Source organism: Varanus komodoensis, unplaced genomic scaffold, assembly GCF_004798865.1.
Source record: "Varanus komodoensis strain SLA01 unplaced genomic scaffold, ASM479886v1 scaffold53, whole genome shotgun sequence".
Lineage (NCBI taxonomy): Eukaryota > Metazoa > Chordata > Lepidosauria > Squamata > Varanidae > Varanus > Varanus komodoensis.
The window spans coordinates 5,880,905-5,902,815 of record NW_025336126.1 but is presented as its reverse complement, the minus strand read 5'-3'; the positions used below and the strand labels follow the sequence as shown (position 1 = coordinate 5,902,815).

The 21,911-nt window shown below is 44.8% G+C and overlaps 1 protein-coding gene across 1 annotated transcript; it reads left to right on the top strand.

Annotated features, from left to right (window-relative positions):
* The first annotated feature begins 14,291 nt into the window (after positions 1 to 14,291).
* ELOB (elongin B) lies at positions 14,292 to 21,139 on the top strand. The gene is made up of 4 exons (XM_044448068.1): positions 14,292 to 14,417; positions 16,834 to 16,968; positions 18,851 to 18,959; positions 20,781 to 21,139. Exons 1-4 carry the CDS (start codon positions 14,415 to 14,417, stop codon positions 20,891 to 20,893), a joined length of 360 nt encoding a protein of 119 aa, XP_044304003.1. The 5' UTR covers positions 14,292 to 14,414; the 3' UTR covers positions 20,894 to 21,139.
* Positions 21,140 to 21,911: the final 772 nt, after the last annotated feature.

The window sequence follows — 21,911 nt, the reverse complement described above, 5'->3', positions numbered from 1 at the left end:
GGTCCAGGCAACCTGAGATAATCCAGCTCTGGTGGCAACCATGGAAGGAAAGAGAACAGAGTGCTGGGCTCATCTGATTATGCCAAGCTTTCTTTACAAGGACAGGTTCACGACCAAGAGGGCAGCAGGTTGGCACTGCCAAGCACAAAAGCCACTGAGCTAAGCCAAAGCTGTTGGGTAGCATAGTCCACACCCTCAGTCACCCGATGGAGCCAACTCAGCTGCTCCTTCCACCACTGGGAGGGCAAAACTCCCAAACTCTCTCCAGCCCCACCTCTGTCTCTAGCCGGCAAGTAGTGAACTTTGACTTGAGTACATCCAAGGTAGGAGGGTGGGTGTGAGGATGTGAGAGAGAATTCATGGGGTTATCATATAACAGCCTGATGTTCTCCAGATGTGTTGGATGGCAACTGCCAGCATCCCCAGCTTGCTGGGAGCTGTAGAGCACTAGGTGGCATAATTAAAAATTTCCAGGGATTCTGCTTTTCACAACTATGCAGAACATTTTAGTGATTGCGGTTTGTAATTCAAGAGAGAACAGAAATCTGCACCCACTGGAACTATCACTTCAGCGTTTTGGAAGAACAACACTCTTTTGTTTCCAGACACACTTTGAGGTACCCAGAATGACCCTGAAATGGAGCAGGAGCTGACTTTGCAAACGGAGCACTGCAGACCTGCTTCTACAAATGCTCAAAGACTGGTGCTCAAAGTGCCAGAGAAGGAGGGAAGGAGGCCAGTTGGAATCAGTGTTAAGTCCAGGACCTCCATCTTCTCCTCCTTCATCTCCTCCTCTCACCCCAGCATGTCCCTTTTTTTAACTCCTCCAATGCCCGGTTTTGACCCGAGGGAGGCAGCCAGTGTGATGTCAGGGAGGCAGTAGGATTGCGATACTTTCAGGAGAAAAATACAGAATATCTGGATTTGATTGGTAGCTCTAGGAGTTTTTGTCTGGGGGCTTTTCTACATCATGTGTTCACCATTCTCTGCTCATGGTAATTTACAGGTTCTTTAGTCATATCATGCCCTTCCAATTTTGCTTTGGTTAACCAGCACTTTCAGCAAAGTGTGTTTAGGGCCAAGATAACATGGCATTTACCAAAAAAAGAGAAAGGAAATGTGACTTCCGCTTGAGTATGTGTACTACTCTGCCATGCCACATTGGCACCTAGAGGTTACTTCTAGTAAAAGAACGAAAGGAAATGTTATAGCCACGGTGCTCAAATGGAACCAGCACTGGTAGCCAGGTCTGCCCAATTCAGTGGGCTTCATGCCAGGTCTGCCACCACTCATTCATCGAATCTGTCACAAATGGCACACCTGTTCTTTGATGCCAGCTATCCGGGTATATATTTTGCCCCCTTCCTCATCACCACAACAATCCAGTAGACATCCATGACTTTGTTCTTGTTTCTGTTCCTTCCTTCTTTAATAGAGCTACTTCCAATTGGGCAAGCAGGATCAATAAGAAGAAACCAGAAACCAGAAAGAAACCAAATTTAGACTAGACACTGGGAAGAATTTCTTTACTGTCAGAGCAGTATGACAATGGAACCTCTTACCTGGAGAAGTTATGGGTTCTCCTTTACTAGAGACATCCAAAAAGCATCTAGACAGTCATCTGAATGGGATGGTGTAACTTAGTGGCCTGCAACAGCAGGGGGTTGGACCCAGTGGTCTTCTGGTCCCTTCTCAATCTACTATTCTATCATTCTATAAAGATGGTAACAGAGAGAACATTCATAGAGCAACAAACTTCTTCAAAGGTCTCCTACTTAAAGCTCAGCCCACAAAGCCCAACATGGATCCAAGCTGATCTTGAGACAGGATGGCTTCTCTGAAGTACAGTGGGTGAGGCTGATGCAAGTCACAAAAGGATTCCAGTCCAGATCAGGAGAAGGAGCAAATGGAGCAGAAGCTCTGTGACCACCAAGGGTTACATTCTGTGCCACAATGTGCTGAATCCAATTGATGAAGGGGATGTCCTGAGTGCAGATCACAGGGCACAAAGGTGAACCCATACCATGTTCATCAGGTGGCCCTAGCAGTAGAGAAGGCCTATCTAGAGAAGGCCTATTGGGGTGCTTCCATGGTCTCCTGTTGGCAGCCCCTCCCGTGCAGGGAGACTGACAGGCAAAAAAAGTAAGCCTTTCTGCCCTTTTGTCAAGCAGCTCCATGGAGTTTGAGGATTTACCTGGGCTTGTTGTGCCATCTCAGTCTGGAGAATACAGCAAGCCCAGGAATGGCCACAAAACCAATGACAAGCCATGGTTTGTTGGGGCGGCTTCAAGGACACAGAGAAGCCATACCAGGGGAAGTCTGGACCACAAGCTAAGCCCTCGGGGCTTTAATGCCTTGATGACAAAAGTCCACATCTATGGTGCCCAGGTTCTCCAGTTTCTAGAGCCCCTTCCTATGACTCACTGCCATCCTAAAGCATCCATGCCCAGGTCCTTCAGCTCAAATGTCCCACACCCATCTCTTCTCCCATTGGACCCAGAGATGATCAGAACTGGTAATCCAGATGGGGCACAGAACAATTGCCACCTCTAAAGAAGGACAATGAGGCTTGTTCCCACAGCCCTGGATGCGCTCCACACACACACGGCAACCAAGATGCACACACAGAGCTCTCCTGGTGGCTCAGCCCTTTTCAACAGGAGCAGCCACATGACCTGGGAACAGCAGGAAGTCAGCCTAGTCTGGAAGACAACCTAGGATGAACCTGCTCTGATGCTCACTAGGGAAGGATTGAGAAGAGATAGTTGGGCTGGGATGCTGAAGCTGAGAGGCGTCTTTCTCAGGGTTGACACATGACAAAAGAGGCCACCTCTTGGTGTTGCTTTTACTATCAGAAAGGCCACCCACAAGCTAGACCTGAGCAGGTGAGTCCTGTCCTCCGCTCCTCAGCCCCAGGCAGTCAGCACAGCATAGATTTATCTCAGCTGCCTATTTTCCCTACCAGGAAGGCAAGTCCCCCTCCTGGTTTCTCTGCCTGCCTTCATCACGAGCTATGAAGAGGGAGATAACATGTAATATTTTCACCACAGAGATCTGCCAGGCAGGCCCCTCCTCTATTAATCTTCAGGTAATTTCTGAAAGCCATCATTTTGTTTCAGCACATCCTCTGTTTGCACTTCTACACTTCCTATTGCTAAAGGTACATTCAAGCCAGCGACCTTCTATTCGGACATCTCAGCCTCCCACTTCCTCAATTTGCTGCGTGTTAAGAGCAGGCCGAAGAGAATTCGGGCACATCGTTGCCATGGGACTAACCTACAGGGACTCTCTCCTGCATCAGCCAGACCTTGCCCGACTAAACCGACTGATCACTTCTCATTGGCGGATATTTTTATGAACAGTTTCTGAGATTAGACATTTCTTTCACAGGAAGAGACGAAAGAGGACTGGGACTTAAATGTACTTGAAACCGAGACACCTGCCTGGTAATCCCCTGTGCACAGAGGCTGAGCTGTGGTTACTCACTGCCAAGGGCAGGCGCATTTACCATGCACAGAGCCATCTTCTTCTCTCTCAGGATCTGAAACAGGCTCCACATTATTCACCAGGCTTCCCTGTTCACATCCTACTCAGCTGGGAATTCACTGGGTGCCCCTGGGCAAGGCACTGGTGAATAAGTGCCTTATTAGGCAACACCAGTCTCCCCAAACTGCTTTTCTAATATGATGGCAACAAATTGCTCTACTTCCTTCTTGTCCTCAAAACCAGGAATGAGATAATATACAGGTATTGGCAATTAGCTTTAAAGCCCTTCATGGCTTGGGTCCAAAATACCTTCAGGAGCACCTCTGCTCATATATTCTGCCTCACCCCAGTACAGTCCTTTGGGGATCACCTTCTGAAGTGGGCTTCCTCACGATTAACATCAATGCCCAGAGAATTTTCTCAGTGGTCACCCCTAAACTGTGGAATGGCCTGCTGGAAGAGATGCATCATATATATCCCAGACTATTACCTTCAAGAGGGAGCTGAAGACATCTCTTCCAACAGGCTTCCCAAATTCATTTTATTTAATATGCTTGTTTTTGGCCTAAATTTGAATTGTTGTTTTTAATTTCTCGTAAACCACCCAGAACCTATGGGAATGGGGCAATATCTAAAGACCAACATAGATAAATAAATTGAATGCAAAGTGTGTCTGAACTTACAGTCTAAAATGTTATCTGAATACAAAAAATTGTATTGTCTGAACTTACAGTCTAAAATGTTATCTGAATACAAAACATTGCATCAAACCTTGAAGCAAGGCTGTTAGCTCAGAGTTAGCCTTGATCTGTTCTGTTCCATATTTAGACCATCAAAGCACAGCTGCTCTGTGTCAAAATCCAACATGTAAACACTCTGGTAGCTCCCTCAGTTTAAGCCCAGCTTCCATCCCTTCTTTCCTAGACTTTGATCCACATCTCAGCTACTAAGGTGGAAAGTTCCCAGTTTCCCTTAGCTTGAGGTTCAAGAGATTCTTTATGGTGTAATTTGGCAGGTCTTGTCAGGGAGTGGCCAATTCTTGGACATTCAGACTCAGTTATTTGCACTGGCTCTGGGATTATGAACTTAGAGATATAAAACAGAGGATGTTTCCCTAGGGGGAGGGAATGGAAATCTAGGGGTACTAAAAAAAAAAAAAAAGCCTTGTGCAGTACTTTCTCTTTTAGGACCTAACTAGACATGATGTTAATTGTGTGAATATAATTAACACACACTTTTCTGTAATGGAAAGCCAGTGAAAGCTTGCCTCCAGATGCCAAGAGTGGCAGGGGGCGAGTTTTGTCAGGACCACTGCAGAGTAGTAAATAATTAATCTGTCCCTCCTGGGATTTCCAATGTAGCTCATTCCCCTCAGCCACAGCTGCTGATTAGATGTCAAAAAAAGTGTACTCTAATTGCATTAACATAATTAACACACTAATATCCAAGGGTGTATCAAGGCAAAAAAGAAAAGTATTTCCCCAGTTTGTGAAAATGCTAAGTATAACTTAAATGAAACACAGCAGTGCCCAGGAAGATTTTTATGAGCACATCGAGCTAGACAATGATTGAGTTCACACTAGCACTACAATACTGAACATGCCTACACAGAAGTAAGTTTCATCATTTTCAGTGAAAGGTCAGTGGGTGTAAGATTACAGCCTAAACCAAATGGGAGAACCAAAATATTTTTAAAAGCAAACAGAAAATTGTGTTGTAGGAAAGTTACTTCTGCGCATATTTTGCTTCTTGTTTACAAATCGCAGAGCAATCACATTGTGTAACAAATTGAACTCAAAGCCCTGCGGGTGGGCCAGTAGCGTGCACAGAATGTTCCACTTTTGAAGAAACAAAAAATGGCACATTGGCATTTGAAACTGATATAAAGAATTCTACTGTCAATGGTGCATTGTGCCCTGACCTTTCAGCACACATGGCCACATTGTGCACTGCATCAAAAAGCACTTGATACGTGATTGAGTTGAATGAATGGACCATTCCAGAAATAGCAATAACCACAGATCTGTGGACGGACACGCCAAAAACAGCTAGCTCGAGTTTTTCGGATGCCCTGTATTTATGTGAAATAATTCATGCTTTTGCAATGCAAAAGTTCAGAAAAAAATTTTTTTTTAAAGGAATGTGTCTATTTATACAATGCTAACAGTAGTCTATTAGGAGTAAATAAAATTGAAAACTCAAACCATCGTCAGGATAAAACCTTTGTTAGAATCAACCAACTTGTTACAGTGGGCATTGCAAGAGTCTAGAGGCTGCATTAAGCAAAAACAGGAAAGGGGATCAGAAAACAAACAAGGTCTGTAGAAAGGTTGTGGGCCATACTGCCATTTCAGAAATGTAGAATACGCTGAATTCAGATAGACATTTTTCTTTCTTGACTCACGAGATTGTTTGTATGGGATTGCAGTATCTGTGTGGGAAGCCTGTGTCACAAGATTAGCTGGCTCTAGAAAATGTTTCATTCCTGCCTGTAGTTCTTCACATGTATGGGCCAGATAATAAGGTCTTTCTGCCATCTCCCCTACCTACCCCTAAGGTGTCACTGCCTGAAGCAGTGATGGCCAGCCCTGAAATAAAGACTCCTTTCTTTGCCACCTGCATAAAAACTCAGCCACTCAAACGTGTTAATAGGAGACTCCTACACGGAGCACATAGCAGTATTACTTAAATATTGTCTCTTTCCAAACGTTCTTTGTTCTCCGAGTTTTTACAGAGAACCCAACACGATGCACAATCAGCCTTCAGATCAGATTTATGGCAGCTTTGGGGGTGTGGGAGGAGTCTTGATTTTCCAGTTACAGTACAAACTGATCCAATGTGGACCAACAAAGCTCCTCTGAGGTTTTTTGGGACTACTCTTTCTTTCATTAACAGCTTCCTTCTGCGGAAATGTGTTACAGTGTGCCTGGGTTCCTGAAGGCCTAAGACCCAGAAGAAAATGAAGAATGAAAAAGCATGATGGGGCTGACCAGACCGAGAAAACTGAGAGGCCGGGAGTGGCTGGAGAAGGGAACATAACAGAGAAGAGAAGCCCACGCTGTACCATCCAGAGAGAGAAAGGAATGCGACAAGAGTGCGTGTGTTCAAGCTAAAGACCAGCACTTTTCTGTGTGTCAGCTCTGCTCAGAGGAGTTCACTGTTCGATCCAGTTGGACTAAGCTGATAGAGTCAACTTTAAGGTATAAAATGATTGGGCTTTCCAGATCCCATGTGTGCCAGAACAGTGCTGCGACTGGTCACCCACAGTCCCGATGGATCACTGAGAGGGTCTGTTGGCTGTGGGTACGAGTGTTGCATGAATGCGAGTGTGAATGAGGCCTCTTGATATTGTTGCTGATGATTGCTAAATTTATATTCTTCTGTATTCTTTATATCATTAAAATAAATGTTGCATAGTGTTTAAAACCAGATCTGGCATTCAGTCTCTCTTTGACAAGGGTTTTCCTTGGAAACCTGATAGTCTCCTCTTTACTGAATCAAGGACTGCTTTAGTACGGTCACATAAATTGCCATCACGAACAGGATCATAAAAGAGACTAGGTTTTCAGGAATACCAGCCTGTGGGAGAGATGACTGAATGGTCTTTATCTTGAACACATGCACTCTCGTCGCATTCCTTTCTCTCTCTGCATGGTACAGCGTGGGCTTCTCTTATCTGTTATGTTCCCTTCTCCAGCCACTCCCGGCCTCTCAGTTTTCTCGGTCTTGTCAGTCCCATCATGCTTTTTCCTTCTTCATTTTCTTCTGGGTCTTAGGCCTTCAGGAACCCAGGCACACTGTAACAAATGTACCGAAAGAATTTGCCCATGGAAATGGGCATTACCAGATGTTTCTTCTATTTATTTAAAACTTTTCTATACTATCCTTTAACAAATAGTCTCAGGACACTTTTACAATAAAACACAGTCAAGCACAGCATCAATTCTGCACAATAAAACTCCAATTAAAATAACATTCTAAACCTTAAAATACTGGGAAAATTAAAAGGTTTTGGCCTGGTGCCGAAAAGAATACTGTGTCAATGCCAGGAAAGCCTCTCCTGGGAGTATATTCCATAACTAGGGCACCACCACAGAGAAGGCCCCTCTCTGGGTAGCCACCCTCCTAATCTCCTTCAAGGAGGGCTCCCAAAGAAGGACCTCTGACCTACATCTTAAGGAGTGGGCAGGCACACAGAGAAGGAGATGCTCCTTCAGATACCCAGGTCCTAAGCCATTTAGGGCTTTATAGGTCATCACCAACACCTTAAACTGGGCCCGGATATTTATGTGAGAAATAGGGTTAAATTAAACTTCATGCTTTAGTTTTTCTTCCAGATGGCTGAAGAAAAAGGATGCCTCCACAGCCCTCAAGGGGCCAAGTAAGGAAGCAAACATTAGGAAATAAATTCTCAGTAACAGTTTGTACGACTCACTTGTTCTAGCACAAGGGATTAACTAACAGTACTATCCAGTTGTAAGGTCCAGGGTGTGGGAAGTTTGTAAGCTATGGTCAAAACGCCAGGACCAGGGTACAGATGCAGGGTGAAGGCTAGCACCAGGTTTAGAGGGCCAGGGACAAGAGGCATGTCTTGGAACAGCCTGAGGTCAAGTGCCAGTGAGACTATCAAACTCAGGCAACCACACAGACCAAAGGTCAAGTACCAAAAAGACAGTCATGTCCAGGAACAAGGAGAAGTCAGGAAGAATAGGAACAGGTACCTGGTAAGGTAGAGTCAGCCTGCAGACAAGGATGGAAGTAGAGCAGGTTGGAGCAGGGCTAGAACAAGAGGTGAGGCAAGGTGAGGTGACTATAAGTACTATTCAAAAGTGACATAAAAGGGCTTGGTCCTTGATTTGGACATATTAGAACCTGAGAAATCCTTACATTCTTGATCATAACTATTTTCAGTTCTTTTATGTACTTTTGGCCATCACTAAATGCAATATTAGGAATGCACAGGATGAGCTCTACCAGAAGAATGGCAAGGAGGTTGTAAGATCCAGCAAGTAGTGTGGTGAGCTTTCCCAGTGCCCAAAACCCAAGATAGTTGCTTGGAGACACATCAAGGCCTTATGGCCTTCAGCCTGCTAACAAGAGCACAAGAAATCACAGCCTTGAGACTATCTTCCCCAATTGTTCTGTAAATAAAAGCTGCCTTTGCTGTGAAAACAAAAATGTTTGCATTCCTGAAAGAGCTTTGCTGTTCTCTTCTCCCAGGAGGGTCAAGTCTGTCTGTACCGATAGCTTCTGAAACAGGAGAGAAGACTTTTATGGAATCTATGTGAAGAGATGCTGCCTTTTTTTCTTGGCCGGACATGGCGCTCACCCAGGCAACTTTGGAGGCTCATGGAGAACTCTGGTCTATTCAGGGAACCAGCAGGGCCACAGATGATGGGAAGTGAAGCTTTTGTGTATATTCTGCATCCATATTTCATTACTGTATTCAATAAACTGTATATCATCTACAAACCCAGGTGATTTCATTTCTTCCTACCATCCTCAAATCTGAAGTGAAATGTCTTGGCTAGGCCAAGACCCTGAGGCTAAAACAGTGACATCTGAAGGGAGCTTGGCATAGTTTGCTGCTTACAATTTGTATGTATCAATTGTACAATTAAGTTAATTATCTGTCAACTTGTTTCCATGCTAGCCATTTACACTGGAATTGGCATCTGTTGTTCACTTGGTTACAACAGGGAATCTGCAACATGTTAATCAAAACATTCTTTCCTGGTTACTCTTCTGCTTTCTCCCAGTGCATGTTTGTAATCTTTTTATTCTAAGTAGCTGGATGAGATTGTAGCATTCCCTCTGCAGGTGTAGAAGTTCTCTAAGAAAGACATTTTGCTACAAGAGGATTCAATAACAACTGGGTTCAGATGACATGTTGCATCTTGTCGTGAGTTACTTAATCCAGGATGAGCCGTAGCACCTAAAGGCACCATCTTATATGTGCAGAGCCTGCTCAGGAATCGTCATGTCGTGGAAGCGAAAGAGCAAGGGTTATGCCAGGGTTAAACAACCATATAACAGCCCGTGGATTATGGAAGGCATGATCAAACCTCACAAAATGCATATTCACCAAGTTCAGATAGCACAACAACTCCGGAGAGAGAACTGAGTATTGAGAATAGCAGCTGCCCTCTCACTGTTAAATACCTCACGGTGGGCTTCCATGTCATAATCTGGGACACTTCCAGATGAGGCTTTGATTGTACAGCTGCCCTGCCTCATTAACAACATTTTTATGTGGGAGGATTCCAGGCAATGTCCTCCATTTGTATCCCTCCCATGCTCTCTGCCATCGTTTTTTCTGCTTTTCTTATTTCCACCAAAAGGGGGGGGGCAGAAAAACGGAATAGTTGCACAAAGCCCTTTGATTGGTAGTAATAGCAGTCCTCTGTCTGGAAGCTCTCTCTGCAACTTTAAAGTGCGTATTGGATGATAGAGAGCAATGAAAAGAGTTGGTGCTAGATTTGTAAACATTTTTTCTCTAAAGATCTGGAGGGCTATGTTAGAAAGAGAGGTACCTCTGAGCATGTAAAGAATGCCTCTCCATCACCTCTTGAGCATCCATAGCCAGTCTACATGCTGGTTGGAAACATCCCAAGATCCTGATTTAATTTCCATGTCTCTCATTGTAACTGTTCAAGTCACTACCAACAGTTTGTTCAAACCTTTTAAATATATTACACACACATACAGAGGGAGGGAGCAGGGAGAGGGAAAGAGAAAGAGAGAGAATTGCACCAGCACAATTAAACAATTTATTAAAAACCTTCCCAGGTGCTTCCATGGCCTTGTCTACTTCCTAACGAAGTTAATATTGGCAGTGTCCGCATATAAGAAGGCTGTATGGTGGAAAGCCCCTTGCATCACACAATTGGATGTGTTGCAGCATAAGTTGCACATCATTTAAAGGCCACAAAGCAGAAGAATAGCAGAGAAGGAAAACATGGGAGTCATGGATATAGGCAGCTGCTGCCCTGGCAAAGCCAAGATGAATGTGTTGTCATTCCCTCTGTTCCCATCTGAGCACTAGTGCATACTTAGCCAAAGCAGCAGCATCAAGTGCAAGAGGTTATCAGAAGATTCAGGGGAACACAAAACCCCGCACAAGTACAAAACAGTCTTCAAGAGAAAAAAGCTAATGGAGAGTCCCCCAAAATCAGCTGAGTGAAGGCTGAGCATGCTCACAGGCTACGGAAGATGGACTGACGGTTGTGGAGGAAAACATAGGTAATTGGGGCATGCCACATATGCAACTTTCTGTTGGTGGTCACTGTCGGTGATCCCCCTGGGTTGGACAAAATGGCACCCACTGCCTCTTAGTGGTAACTGGTGTCTCAGATGTGCCTGGCCATTGCAAACCCGCTTTCTCACTGCCCGAATGAGCCTTTTTTTTGTGCAATTCTCTCTCCTCATTCAGAGAATTTTATAAGACGTCCAGAAAGCAATGTCTTCGATTTGCAACCCTCCCCATATTCCATGGCTTCCTTGGTCTTTTTCCTTTCCAGAAAAAGATTCCATTCAGGAAGATGAAAGCAGTTCTTCACACTACACACAATTATGGAATTTGCTGCCACAAGATGTTGGGATGTGACCACCAATCTGAATTACTTTAAAAGGGGTGTTGAAAAAATTCATGGAGGAAAAGGCTGGTAATGGTTCCTAATTCTAATATATCCTGCCTCCAGTTTCAGAGGCAGTATGCCTGTGTGAACCAGTTGCTAGGGAACATGCGCTGAGAGGTGCTAGACTCACAGGATTGTCATTTGGGCATCTGGTCAGCCACTGTGTAAACAGAATCCTGGACTAGATGGACCCTTGGCTTTTACTATAGTTATTAACATAGTGCATTTTTATTGTTAGTGATACCCTCCATGTGGAAGATCCTATAGTGTGTTAAAAAGCAGACTCAAGTACCATCAAGTACTTTGGCATGCTTGTTAGCAATGAGTCCCTTTATGTCATCTGGCTGGGTGCCTTCCAGATGTTTGAGTCTAGAACAGTGGTAGCAAACCTATGGCATGCGTACCACGGTGAGCACACAGAGCCCTTTCTGACAGGGTGCGAGCCAAGTTGCCCCAGCATCACCCCAGCAGCTGAGCATCGGATAACAGCATACATAGGGGCCATGTGCATGCTCAGAAAGGAGTAGCGGCACCAGGTGATGACATCATGAGCCACGACTCATTAGCCGTGACTTGTCCGAGCTTTCGCATGGACGGTTAGTGCACTGCCAAGGATATATATATATATTTGCTTGGACTGGCTGTGAGGGTTTTTTTTTTCTAAACTAAAACTCCAGTTTTCAGGTTTTATTGTAGTGCTGGCACTTTGCAATAAATAAATGGGTTTTGGGTTGCAATTTGGGCACTTGGACTCTAAAAGGTTCACCATCACTGGGTTAGGTTTAGAAAAATGAGGTGTCTTTGTATGATTTTGATGGTTGGAATGTGTTTAGAATGGGCAGAAATGTTGAGCTGTGCAAAAAAGCTACTCAAGGAAGGCTTTTTCAAAATCACATTATTTTCAATGGCATTTTACCCCTATATTAGGGTTAGGGGTGTGCACCAGGGTAGGGTTAGGGTTAGAAAAACGAGGTGTCCTGGCATGATTTTGATGGTTGGAATGTGTTTAGAATGGGCAGAAATGTTGAGCTGTGCAGAAAAGCTACTCAAGGAAGGCTTTTTCAAAATCACATTATTTTCAATGGCATTTTACCCCTATATTAGGGTTAGGGGTGTGCACCAGGGTAGGGTTAGGGTTAGAAAAACATGGTGTCCTAGTATGATTTTGATGGTTGGAATGTTTTTAGAATGGGTTAGGGTTAGGATTAGGCTTAGGGGATTGCACCAGGGTAGGGTCAGGCCAGTGATGGCAAATCTATGGCATACGTGCCACATCGGGCATGCAGAGTCGTCTCTGTCAGTATGAAAGCCAAGTCGCCGCAGCATCACCCCAGCAGCCGAGTATCGGATAACAGCGCACATAGGGACCATGTGCATGCTTGGAAAGGAGTAGCCACATCAGGTGATGATGTCACAAGCTGTGACTCATTAGCCGCAACTCATCCAAGTTTTTGCATGGCCGCTCAGTGCGCTGTGAAGGATATATATATATATTTGCTTGGACTGGCTGTGAATTGTTTTTTTTTTTTTTTCTAAACTAAAACCTTATTTCAGGTTTTATTGTAGTGTTGGCACTTTGTGATAAATAGGTGGGGTTTGGGTTGCAGTTTGGGCACTCGGTCTCTAAAATGTTCATCATCACTGGTCTAGAACTTCCAGGATTCTCAACTATTAGCTAGGCAGACTAGCGGTAGTGAAAGTTACAATTATACACATGGAGAGTATCAGGTTGATGAAAGTTCATGTAAAGTTTGACCATAAAGTTTTTGCTGGAATGTGCCATGTTATGCTTGGGGAATGGAACAGAGCTTTCATGTTTCAAAGACACTCCTAGAGCAAAGAGGAGAGGAGAGTCCCTTGCGCACAGAAAACTTGCACATCAAGAAAAAGTGTTTTGACAAATCATTTCCCTAAAGTGCTAGTTTTTCACATGCAGGGGCAGAGGAGAGACTGTACATGTTGCATGTGAGATACAGAAAATTCACTCTTTACATCCAGAATTGATCATGTCTCTAAGATAATGATCTTTGATTCTGCAGAATTTCTAAACTCACTCTATTTACTTTTGCACTGAGAAGTAACTATGGTCACACCTAATGAAACTGAATTTTCTTGTGAAAAAAGATTTAATCAGGACCACCTAAGTTCCCTTCAAAAACAGGAGTACATAGAAAAATAGTGTGAAACAAGCATGAGCCAACTTCAGGCTTAAGGATTTTTGTCTGCTAGAACCCCAGGATCCACAACCAGTGCTTGGTGCAAAATCAAATCCTCACACAGAGAATTAAAGAAAAGAATGCCTCTGGCCATATTCCTGGTCCAGGAATAAGTACCAGCACAGAATGGAGCTCACAATCCTTCCACACCATTCCTGGGTACTTCCAAGCTCTCTCCATCTCTACAGTACAATTGCGGGACTGGCACTTTGTTGCTACTGTTGTAGAACCATTGGAAGTCAGAAATCTTGAACTACCTTCTGCCCACTATTGGTATAAAGAAATGTCTTTGTTCTTTATACGAACTGCCCCTAAAGATGACTGTCGGGAGCCGCTGCTGCTGAGCCAGGATCTGGTGTCTGCGGGCAAAGAAACACAACGCTACAAAATGGTGGGCCCTCAGTGTGTGTGTGTTAGAAAGAAAGAGAGAATGAGGAGAAAGAGGAGGAGGAGGAGGACTCTCGTTACAAAATGACAGTTTCAGCTCTGCGTCCTGTATTTAAACGTCTCACCGTAAGTAAATTTTTGAGAAACGACCGTAGGACAGCCATCGGAAAATGACCTTCCTAAGATGGCTCAGAGCTAATATCGTTCTTATCTCTTCAGCAGATTCTCTTGGTGCCAAAGCGCCACAGTTATCATGCAACAGAGATAAGGATCATAAATGTTCCCCCCGGAGCGGGGAAGGGGCTTCAAAGCTGATTAACAACGTTTGACCTCCCCAAAATGGCTGCTACAGCGAAAGAGAACCACAGCGCTATAAAATGGAGCTTGAGAAAGCGTTTGAAGGAAGGTGACTCGGAGTCTCAGCGGATTCCGAATTTAGAGTGTCCTTCCCGAAATGGCGGCCAGCAGCCGCTTCCTTGCGCACCTTCCTTCCGCTATCTCAATGGTTCCTTCCTTTTCTCCATCTATGGTCTTTCCCCTTTTCCCTGGCTAGAGCGCATGCGCCGCACGTTGCTCTTCTAGTGAACCGGGCTGGGCCGTCCCGGCGTTTGTAGTGCATGTTGGGATACTGGAGGTTCTGCTGCTTTTTCCTCTCTGGGGGGGTCTGGGCTAAGGCTGCAGCTGCAAGATGGTGAGTAGGGGAGGGCTCCGGACGGAGGGGGGAGCCAGTAATAGTATCTGTGGTAGCACTGACAACAACAATACTAACTGTTATAATTATTATTGTAATTATATAGGTACTAGAGAAGGCTCTTTTTCTCCCATTTCCTCTTCCCCTCACTCAGACCTCTTTCTCTTTTTCCTCTCCTAGAGCCCTCCAGTGGGGTCTTCTCCTTCCCAGGCCTCCCTTCCCATTTTCTGTCACCAAACCCCTTTTATCCTTCCTTACGCTCAGCCACTCTTTTCTGCCTCCGCTCTCCGTAATCTTCCCTAGTAGCACCTCCCGCCACCCTCGTTTTGGTGGAAACTCTTTCTTAGCCTCCCAGTTTCAAAACAACAGCAAAAGCGACTTCTGCGTGTAGTAATCTTGCCTATTTTTCCTCCATCTTCCTCCCGCCACCATCCATATTCTCTTTCTCTGTATCCCAACGTTAGGTCGTGACTCTCCCCTGCCCCACTCTGTGCAAACAGCAATTTCTTAAATTTTTTATCAGAACCCTTTTTCATGAAGGCCAAAACAGTCTATATGAGCCTGCCCTAACTCCAACTCATGTTTGCTTCACAGCAACCCTGTGAGGTAGGAAAGGCTGGAGGGGGTAATTAGTAAGATCACCCAGGACGTTTCAAATGCTTTTCTATTGCAGGGGAAAATGGGTCTCCCTAGTGCTACTTTAAACTGGGGGTGGGCAACCTGGTGCCCTCCAGAAGTATTGGACTACAACTCCAATAATCTCTATCATTGGCCATTCTGGGTGGGTTTTTGGGAGCTGTCATCCAAAATATCTGGAAGATACCAGCACCCTATTCCTGCTATCACCACCTCACCATGTCCCAACCAGCCTCAGATGGAACAGTTGCTTGGTTACAGCCCATGTGCTTATTCCCAAAGCCAGTCTTATTTTTTGTAACTCATCCTGTACTGGTACTGTGGTATTTCACAATGCATATATAACAAGAATTAGCATATCATGGTGGTTTGCACTGGTGAGCCAAGTTGGATCTGGTGTTATCAATTGGGGAGGGATGAGAGTTTCCTTTGTTGAGTTGTCTCTTATCTAAATACTCTCACAGGTTTGCCAGCAAGATGTAAGGAAATGCCTCACTGACCATATGAGCTGCAAGAAAGTTTGTTGGACAACAGTGGGAACTGCATTAAATTAAAGGATATTTCAGGGCACAAACAAAATCTGAAAGAATCTGGTTGGTTTTAGCCTCTGAAGTAACCTAGTGTGTTGATCTGCAAGTTCCATTATCCTTGGCCACCTTGGCCAGTGAAAGCACACCAGGCTGGGGAAGCTGCTTTGGGATATGATGGAAATCAGACTTCCAAAATTTAAAAAGTTGCTTGAAATGAGATGCCACCTACAACTACTGAAACTTAGGCAAGAGAAAGTTATTACTGGAGGCTTTTTAAGCAGAATTTGCAAGGCACTCTACCTAAAATATTCCAGGGTGCTGAACAGTAAGGGGAGAAACTATTTAGAATCAAATATTTTTATCCTATCTATCTGTTAAGGCATTGGTCTTCAAGTGGCTAGCTGTGACTTGAATCTTTTCCTGCTGAGAGAAGGTTCATACTACCTTTATTAAGGGAAAGGATTTTTAAGAGCACGCTCCTATGGCTCCTAAGTGCTGTCTAGATGGCCATAAGATAGGTCAAAGTCCCAGTTCCGACATCAAAAATGGATTCCAAAGTTGGAGCTCAGACTCTGCCAGCATTTGTATGTGTGCATGTTGGGGAGTGATTCTGGGAGAGGCTGCATGAGGATATGAGGAATCCCAACAATTCTTCAACCCCTTCTCTTTGCAAGGAGGGGCAAAGGACACTGATAGCCAAAATGAACCATCTTCCAGAGCAGGAAAAGTGCATGCTCCTCTTGTGCTTGATTGGATACTCATTATCCTCCAGGTTCAAAAGTTTATGGGCAGTCATATTGGATAGAACCTCCAGGTGGGTTTTGAGCCTGGAAATTTTATAGAAAGTTACTGAAAGGAACTGGGGAACACATACCTGGTCATTCCCCCCCATGCTGTCCTCGTTTCTTTTTATCTTACAACAACCCTCCAAAAGCCTGAAACTTTGGAAAGCTACTGTCTGTCAGATTAAAGTATACAGAGCTAGATCAATGAATAGCCTGACCTGGAATTGGGCAGCTTTCCATAATCTTACTAAGCTCATAAATGACCATACACCTGTACTCCTGGGGTGGGTTCAAAGAAAAGAAAGTAGGAATGCTTTATAAAAGTTGGAGGTTTTTCCTTATTATTTTTTCTTCCTCTTTAGGCCACAAATGTGTCAGACTACTAAGCTAAATGTTGTGGATTACTAAATGCTGTGAACTGGTTTGACTGACCACCTTTTAATGGCCTTTTCTCGCCTTCCCTAGGACGTTTTTCTTATGATCCGACGTCACAAGACAACCATCTTCACAGACGCCAAGGAATCCAGTACAGTGTATGAGCTGAAAAGAATTGTGGAGGGGATTCTTAAGAGACCCCCAGAGGAACAAAGGCTATACAAGGTATGAGGGCAATGACTCAGGTTGACATGGGAAGGAATATACTCCCCAGGACCCTATTTTTGTGGGCTACACCATGACACCAAGAACTGCTGCCTTGCTGAGCTTGCAGGCTTGTGTTGTTCTCCTCCTTGGTGGCTTTGTATGCATGTTTGGGTCCATTCAGACTTTTAATGTTTAGATACATTCATATGGGACTTCAGATGCATATACACATTACTTAAGATTATATATAACTTTTTCTGCATCTCAGCAGTAAAATAAACATATCCAACTGTTAAGTAGTGTCTGGATGCAAACTCCAATAAGAGGAACAAAACCAGGCATCTGACCATCCAGTTAATAGATATGCCACCAGCTTCATCAATCTTGAAGTGTCAAAGAGGCTCCTTTTCACTCATGCAACATGAGGTGGTGAGTGAGGACTAAAAGGTTCCTTTTATCCAAACCTTCTAACAGTTTATGTACTTCTGTTTTATTCCAACCCCACTGCCCTGCAGTCAGGTTGGAGCTGAGTCTGGATGGGTCTGTGTAGCTCTACTGTTCTACCTGTATGGCCATATCCTGGGTTCCATTTCTTGCTCTCACTAGAGATGGAAGCAAGAGAAGTAACACGGAACTGGCTTCAATACATGCCATCGCTGCAATATAGCACTTGGCAGTGAACTAAATACTTTGTCATCATTACTTACTTACTACTGTTGCCACCCAAGTTCTCACCCAGTTACCTGAAGCTCTAAGCTGGCATTTCACTCTAGGTCTCTTGCACAGAAATCCAACCAAGAGTTTGAAACCTGGGGGGATGGACAGTAGTGTGGCTAGGTCATTTCAGGTCCTGGTCTTATGAAGTGGGGTCTCTAGAGGGTCATGTGTATTACCGTAGATGTGAGCATTTCATTTCTCCCCATCCCCCACCACCTTTTCTGCTTTGTAGGTTAGGGAAGAAAATATACTGTAGGAAGCAATGCCAGTGCTGGCATGCCCATGTGGGCCCAGGTGCTAATGCTGAGCCTGTTTGCCACTGTCCCAATCAGGTGGTTATTAGGGGAAGCCTTTGGCCGTGGATCCCTGGCCTTTGGCCCCAAGATCCAGCCCTGTCTGTACTACTGGAGATAAATGGATGTTGGGTGTTTGGGTAGAGGTGCCTTAATTAAAATTGGAGGCATAGTTTCTTCTTGTGCCCAGATATTTTTATCCTTTCCCACAACAATGGATGGGTGCCTTCTGGCAAATGTAAGATATCCCACTTAATATTGTCCTTCATTCTACCTCCCCTTTGGTCTCAAGGTGGTGAGAGAAATTGGATAGTGGTTTTTGGGCCAGGGGGTTGCCTTTGGGATTCGCCTAGTCTCTGCTTTAATGCAGACAGAAACATAGAATCCCAGTCCATCCATGGTCTCTTCCTCAAGGTCATTGCCCATAGAAAGTGAGCGGAGTGTGTGAAGACCAAGGATAAGTGGGTCCTCTACACTCTAACAAGCATAGTGAGCTGGTTCAACAAACATGGTGGCCTAAGTTTCACTCTGGCCTCTCTTGCAGTATATTAGTCTGTCAAAGAGCAAATCTGGAAATGGCTGGTCTAGTCTTAGATCCAGCTGATGCTTAACATGCACCCACCCCAATCTTGCCTTCTGTGGTTGCAGTTTGTCATGGTGATGGGGTATGCCTTGGCTGACTCCTAATGCACTGCTGCTGTTTGGGGCCTACTTCCTGGCAGGCCACACGGATGTAGTTGTGGCAGAACCTCCGTTCATTGCCCTCCGTGCATGTTGCCTCTAACCACCCCACCTGCAGAGTGGCTGCTTTAGATTCCCAGATGCGATAAAACACTGGAGCATTGCTCAGCCTTCTCCTGCTTCCCTGTGTGATTGTCTCTACCCTCCAGGATGAGCAGCTCCTGGAAGACAGCAAAACCCTCGGAGACTGTGGCTTCACCAGTCAGACAGCACGGCCCCAGGCACCAGCGACAGTTGGCTTGGCCTTCAGAACCAGTGGTGAGTGGTGATTTGCATTCTTGGTTTAGCCTAGAAAGTAATTTCTCTTCTGAATGTATAAACTGCTCTTCAGTGTGATTATTTTCAGGTTGGCTAACAATTGAAATACATCACTCTTCAATAGCTAGAACAAGAATGAACTAGATGAATGGAAGGCAGTATAAAAATGGCATGGAAGATTAAAAGCCTGTTTCCTCAATGAGAAGAGTAGATGCTAGCCAAACCAGCCAGAAGACACAATGGTGCTGAAGGCCTTTCAGCCTGAGGGCGTAATTCAGCTTTGGAAAAACTGGGAGAAGGGTCTTTATTTCCATAGTGGGCAGAGCTGAAAGTAAAGGGGACAAGGAGAGAGAATGGGGCTCAAGGCAGTATAGGCAGGAGGAAGGGTAAGATCATCAGCAAAATCATTGTATGAACAGTGCTTCAGTGTATTGTATGTAGCAGTGCTTCAGACTTGTAGTTTCCTGACACAAATGGGTTTCCATCAACAATGACTTGTTTCCCCTTGCCGAACCTATTAATTTACACTACTTTTTATATTGCTTAGGGTGCACTCCCATGCATATTTAGACAGGCGGGTCCTACAGATAGGCTGGCTGGAAAAGGCTAGGAGCTGTAGGACCTTTGTCTCTCTAAACATGCACAGAATTCTATCTTAGATCTGCTAAGATCTGTAAGTATAAAATCACCCTCATCGCCTGGACAGTGATGATGGGAGTCACAGCTGAATAGCATCTGGAAGGCCACAGGTTCCCCACTCCTGCTGTGGTCATTCCTTGGAAGACAGCAGAGAGGGCAATTGGGTATAAGTGGGATGGGCACCTGGTGTCCTTGGAGCTGTCTGACACTCACAGATTTTTCACCTGGCTCCCTCTTCATACTTACTACATACTGTTGCCACTTTATTCCACACAAATGAAAGAGTTATTAATTCCTTTCTGTTCTGGATAAAGATCAGCAGCACTTCTTTCAGAGACCTTCCCTTATATACTTCAGCTGCTCCTTTCCATTTCGTCATTCTCATAGGATCAAAGAGTTGTCAGGCAAACTGGAACAAAGGATTAAGGAGCTCTTTTCTTCATATGAGTCTGTGGGAAAACCTGATGTTGCCAGTTCTTCAGCTCCTTCTTATTACCCTTGGGAAATTAACTGTTGAATTTAGTTGTCTAGTCAAAGTATTTTTGCTCTCCTCTTTATTTTTTTTTAAAGCCACCAGAGCTCCTTTACAGATCAGCAGAAAACAAGACTGTTTCTGCCTGCAGGCTTGCAATATAAAAGACACAACACATTACAAGGGAAAGGGGAAGGGGAAGAAAACAAGCAAACCTAGGCAGCAATTCTTGAAATTATAGCTCTTGTTGTGACTAGCAGGAATGAAACCAGTTCAGGTAACCTTGACAGAATAGCTACTAGTGATAGCCCTGCTTCCCTTCAGTTCCACTGCAGCACCTCTGAGCAAATGAGCAGATCACTGCTTCTCCTGGATAGAAAACTGTCTTTTTGGGGGGCACTTGGGGGAGGTGACGCACCAAGGTGCAGGAGTCCTCTAACTCCCATTCATGTCAGTGTGAACAGAGTAGGAGTAAAATCATTCATGTTGAGGCTGAAAGGGGGACAAGTGGTACTATTCGAAAAAGCAGGTCAAGCTAGTTAAGTGTATGTCATTTGCATCACTCTTTGCTTACAGTAGGATAGCCAAAAGGTGAGCTGTGGGTGATTTGTGGAATTGTTTTGTTCCAGACTCTGATTCCAGCTTATACAAGCAGAGAATAGCATCAATAGAAACTGGCCATTTTGCTTTCTGTCTTTTTCCCCTCACAGAAGATGCCTTTGAGCCCCTCCGCATTGATCCCTTCTCCAGCCCCCCGGAGCTCCCAGACGTGATGAAGCCCCAGGACTCCAGCAGCAGCGCCAATGAGCAAGCAGTGCAGTGAGAGCCAGAGGGCAGCGGAGCGGGCTGCGCAACCCATGGCACCCCTCCTCACTCCACCCACCCTTTCTCAATGCCCCAGTGTGGAGAGAGGCATGGCACTGCCCCTTCCCTCAGGTCCATGTTCCCCAGTTACTGTCCCCCCTCTGAGCAAGACCACACATCCTCCCAAACCTCTCCTCACTCATCACGGAGCTATGTTTTCAGTTTGGTTATGAAAACAATAAAAGCTCAGCTCTTTTTTTTCCCCCCCTTTTGTCTTGTGTGGTGGACCTCTGCTGTGAAACACAAATGGACCCTGCTTTTTTGGAGGGCTAGGAGGGGAAGGTTGCATTGCAAAAACTAGCTTGTCACAATACATTTGTTCGGGTATTTAAGGTGTGCAGGATGTTTGCTGTAACCGTAAAGACTAAGAGAGGCTACACTCTGCAGTGTACATGTTGACCATGGTTGACTGTCAACACTTCCGAGGCAGAGGAAGGGTGGTTTCTCAGATAACTGACCTGAGCTAGCAAGGGATTCTCCTCTTCATCTTGCATAATGCTTAACCCCTTTGAAACATCTCCCCATCATCACCTCTCATATGGTAAAGTCAAGCTGTGTTGACAGCTCCCACCAGCTTCTACAAAATTTGCCTCTACTGTATTCTGCATTAGCAGAGCTCAATCTAAGGAGTCAAAGGGAATGCCAGAAAGGAGGGTCCTGGCTTCCTCAAAGGACTCCAGCCATTTTCTGTGCTGTAATGTCTAAGGTGTATGCTGGAAAGGGTTTTTTCCCCTAACCCTAAGGTTAATCTGCACTGAAACTACTTACCATGATATACACAGGACCCATGCCATGGCTCCATCACCCTCAAACAACTGGATCATGGTGGGGTTGCAAGGAGGTTAGGAACAACTAGCCAACTGCTCAAGACGGACCTATGCTGCCAAAAATGACTTGGAGAAATCTCAGCATTAAGCCTGCTATTGGTTTGTTCTGTATCTAGATCCCCAGATGTCTCAAAACTCAAGTCCTCTAAG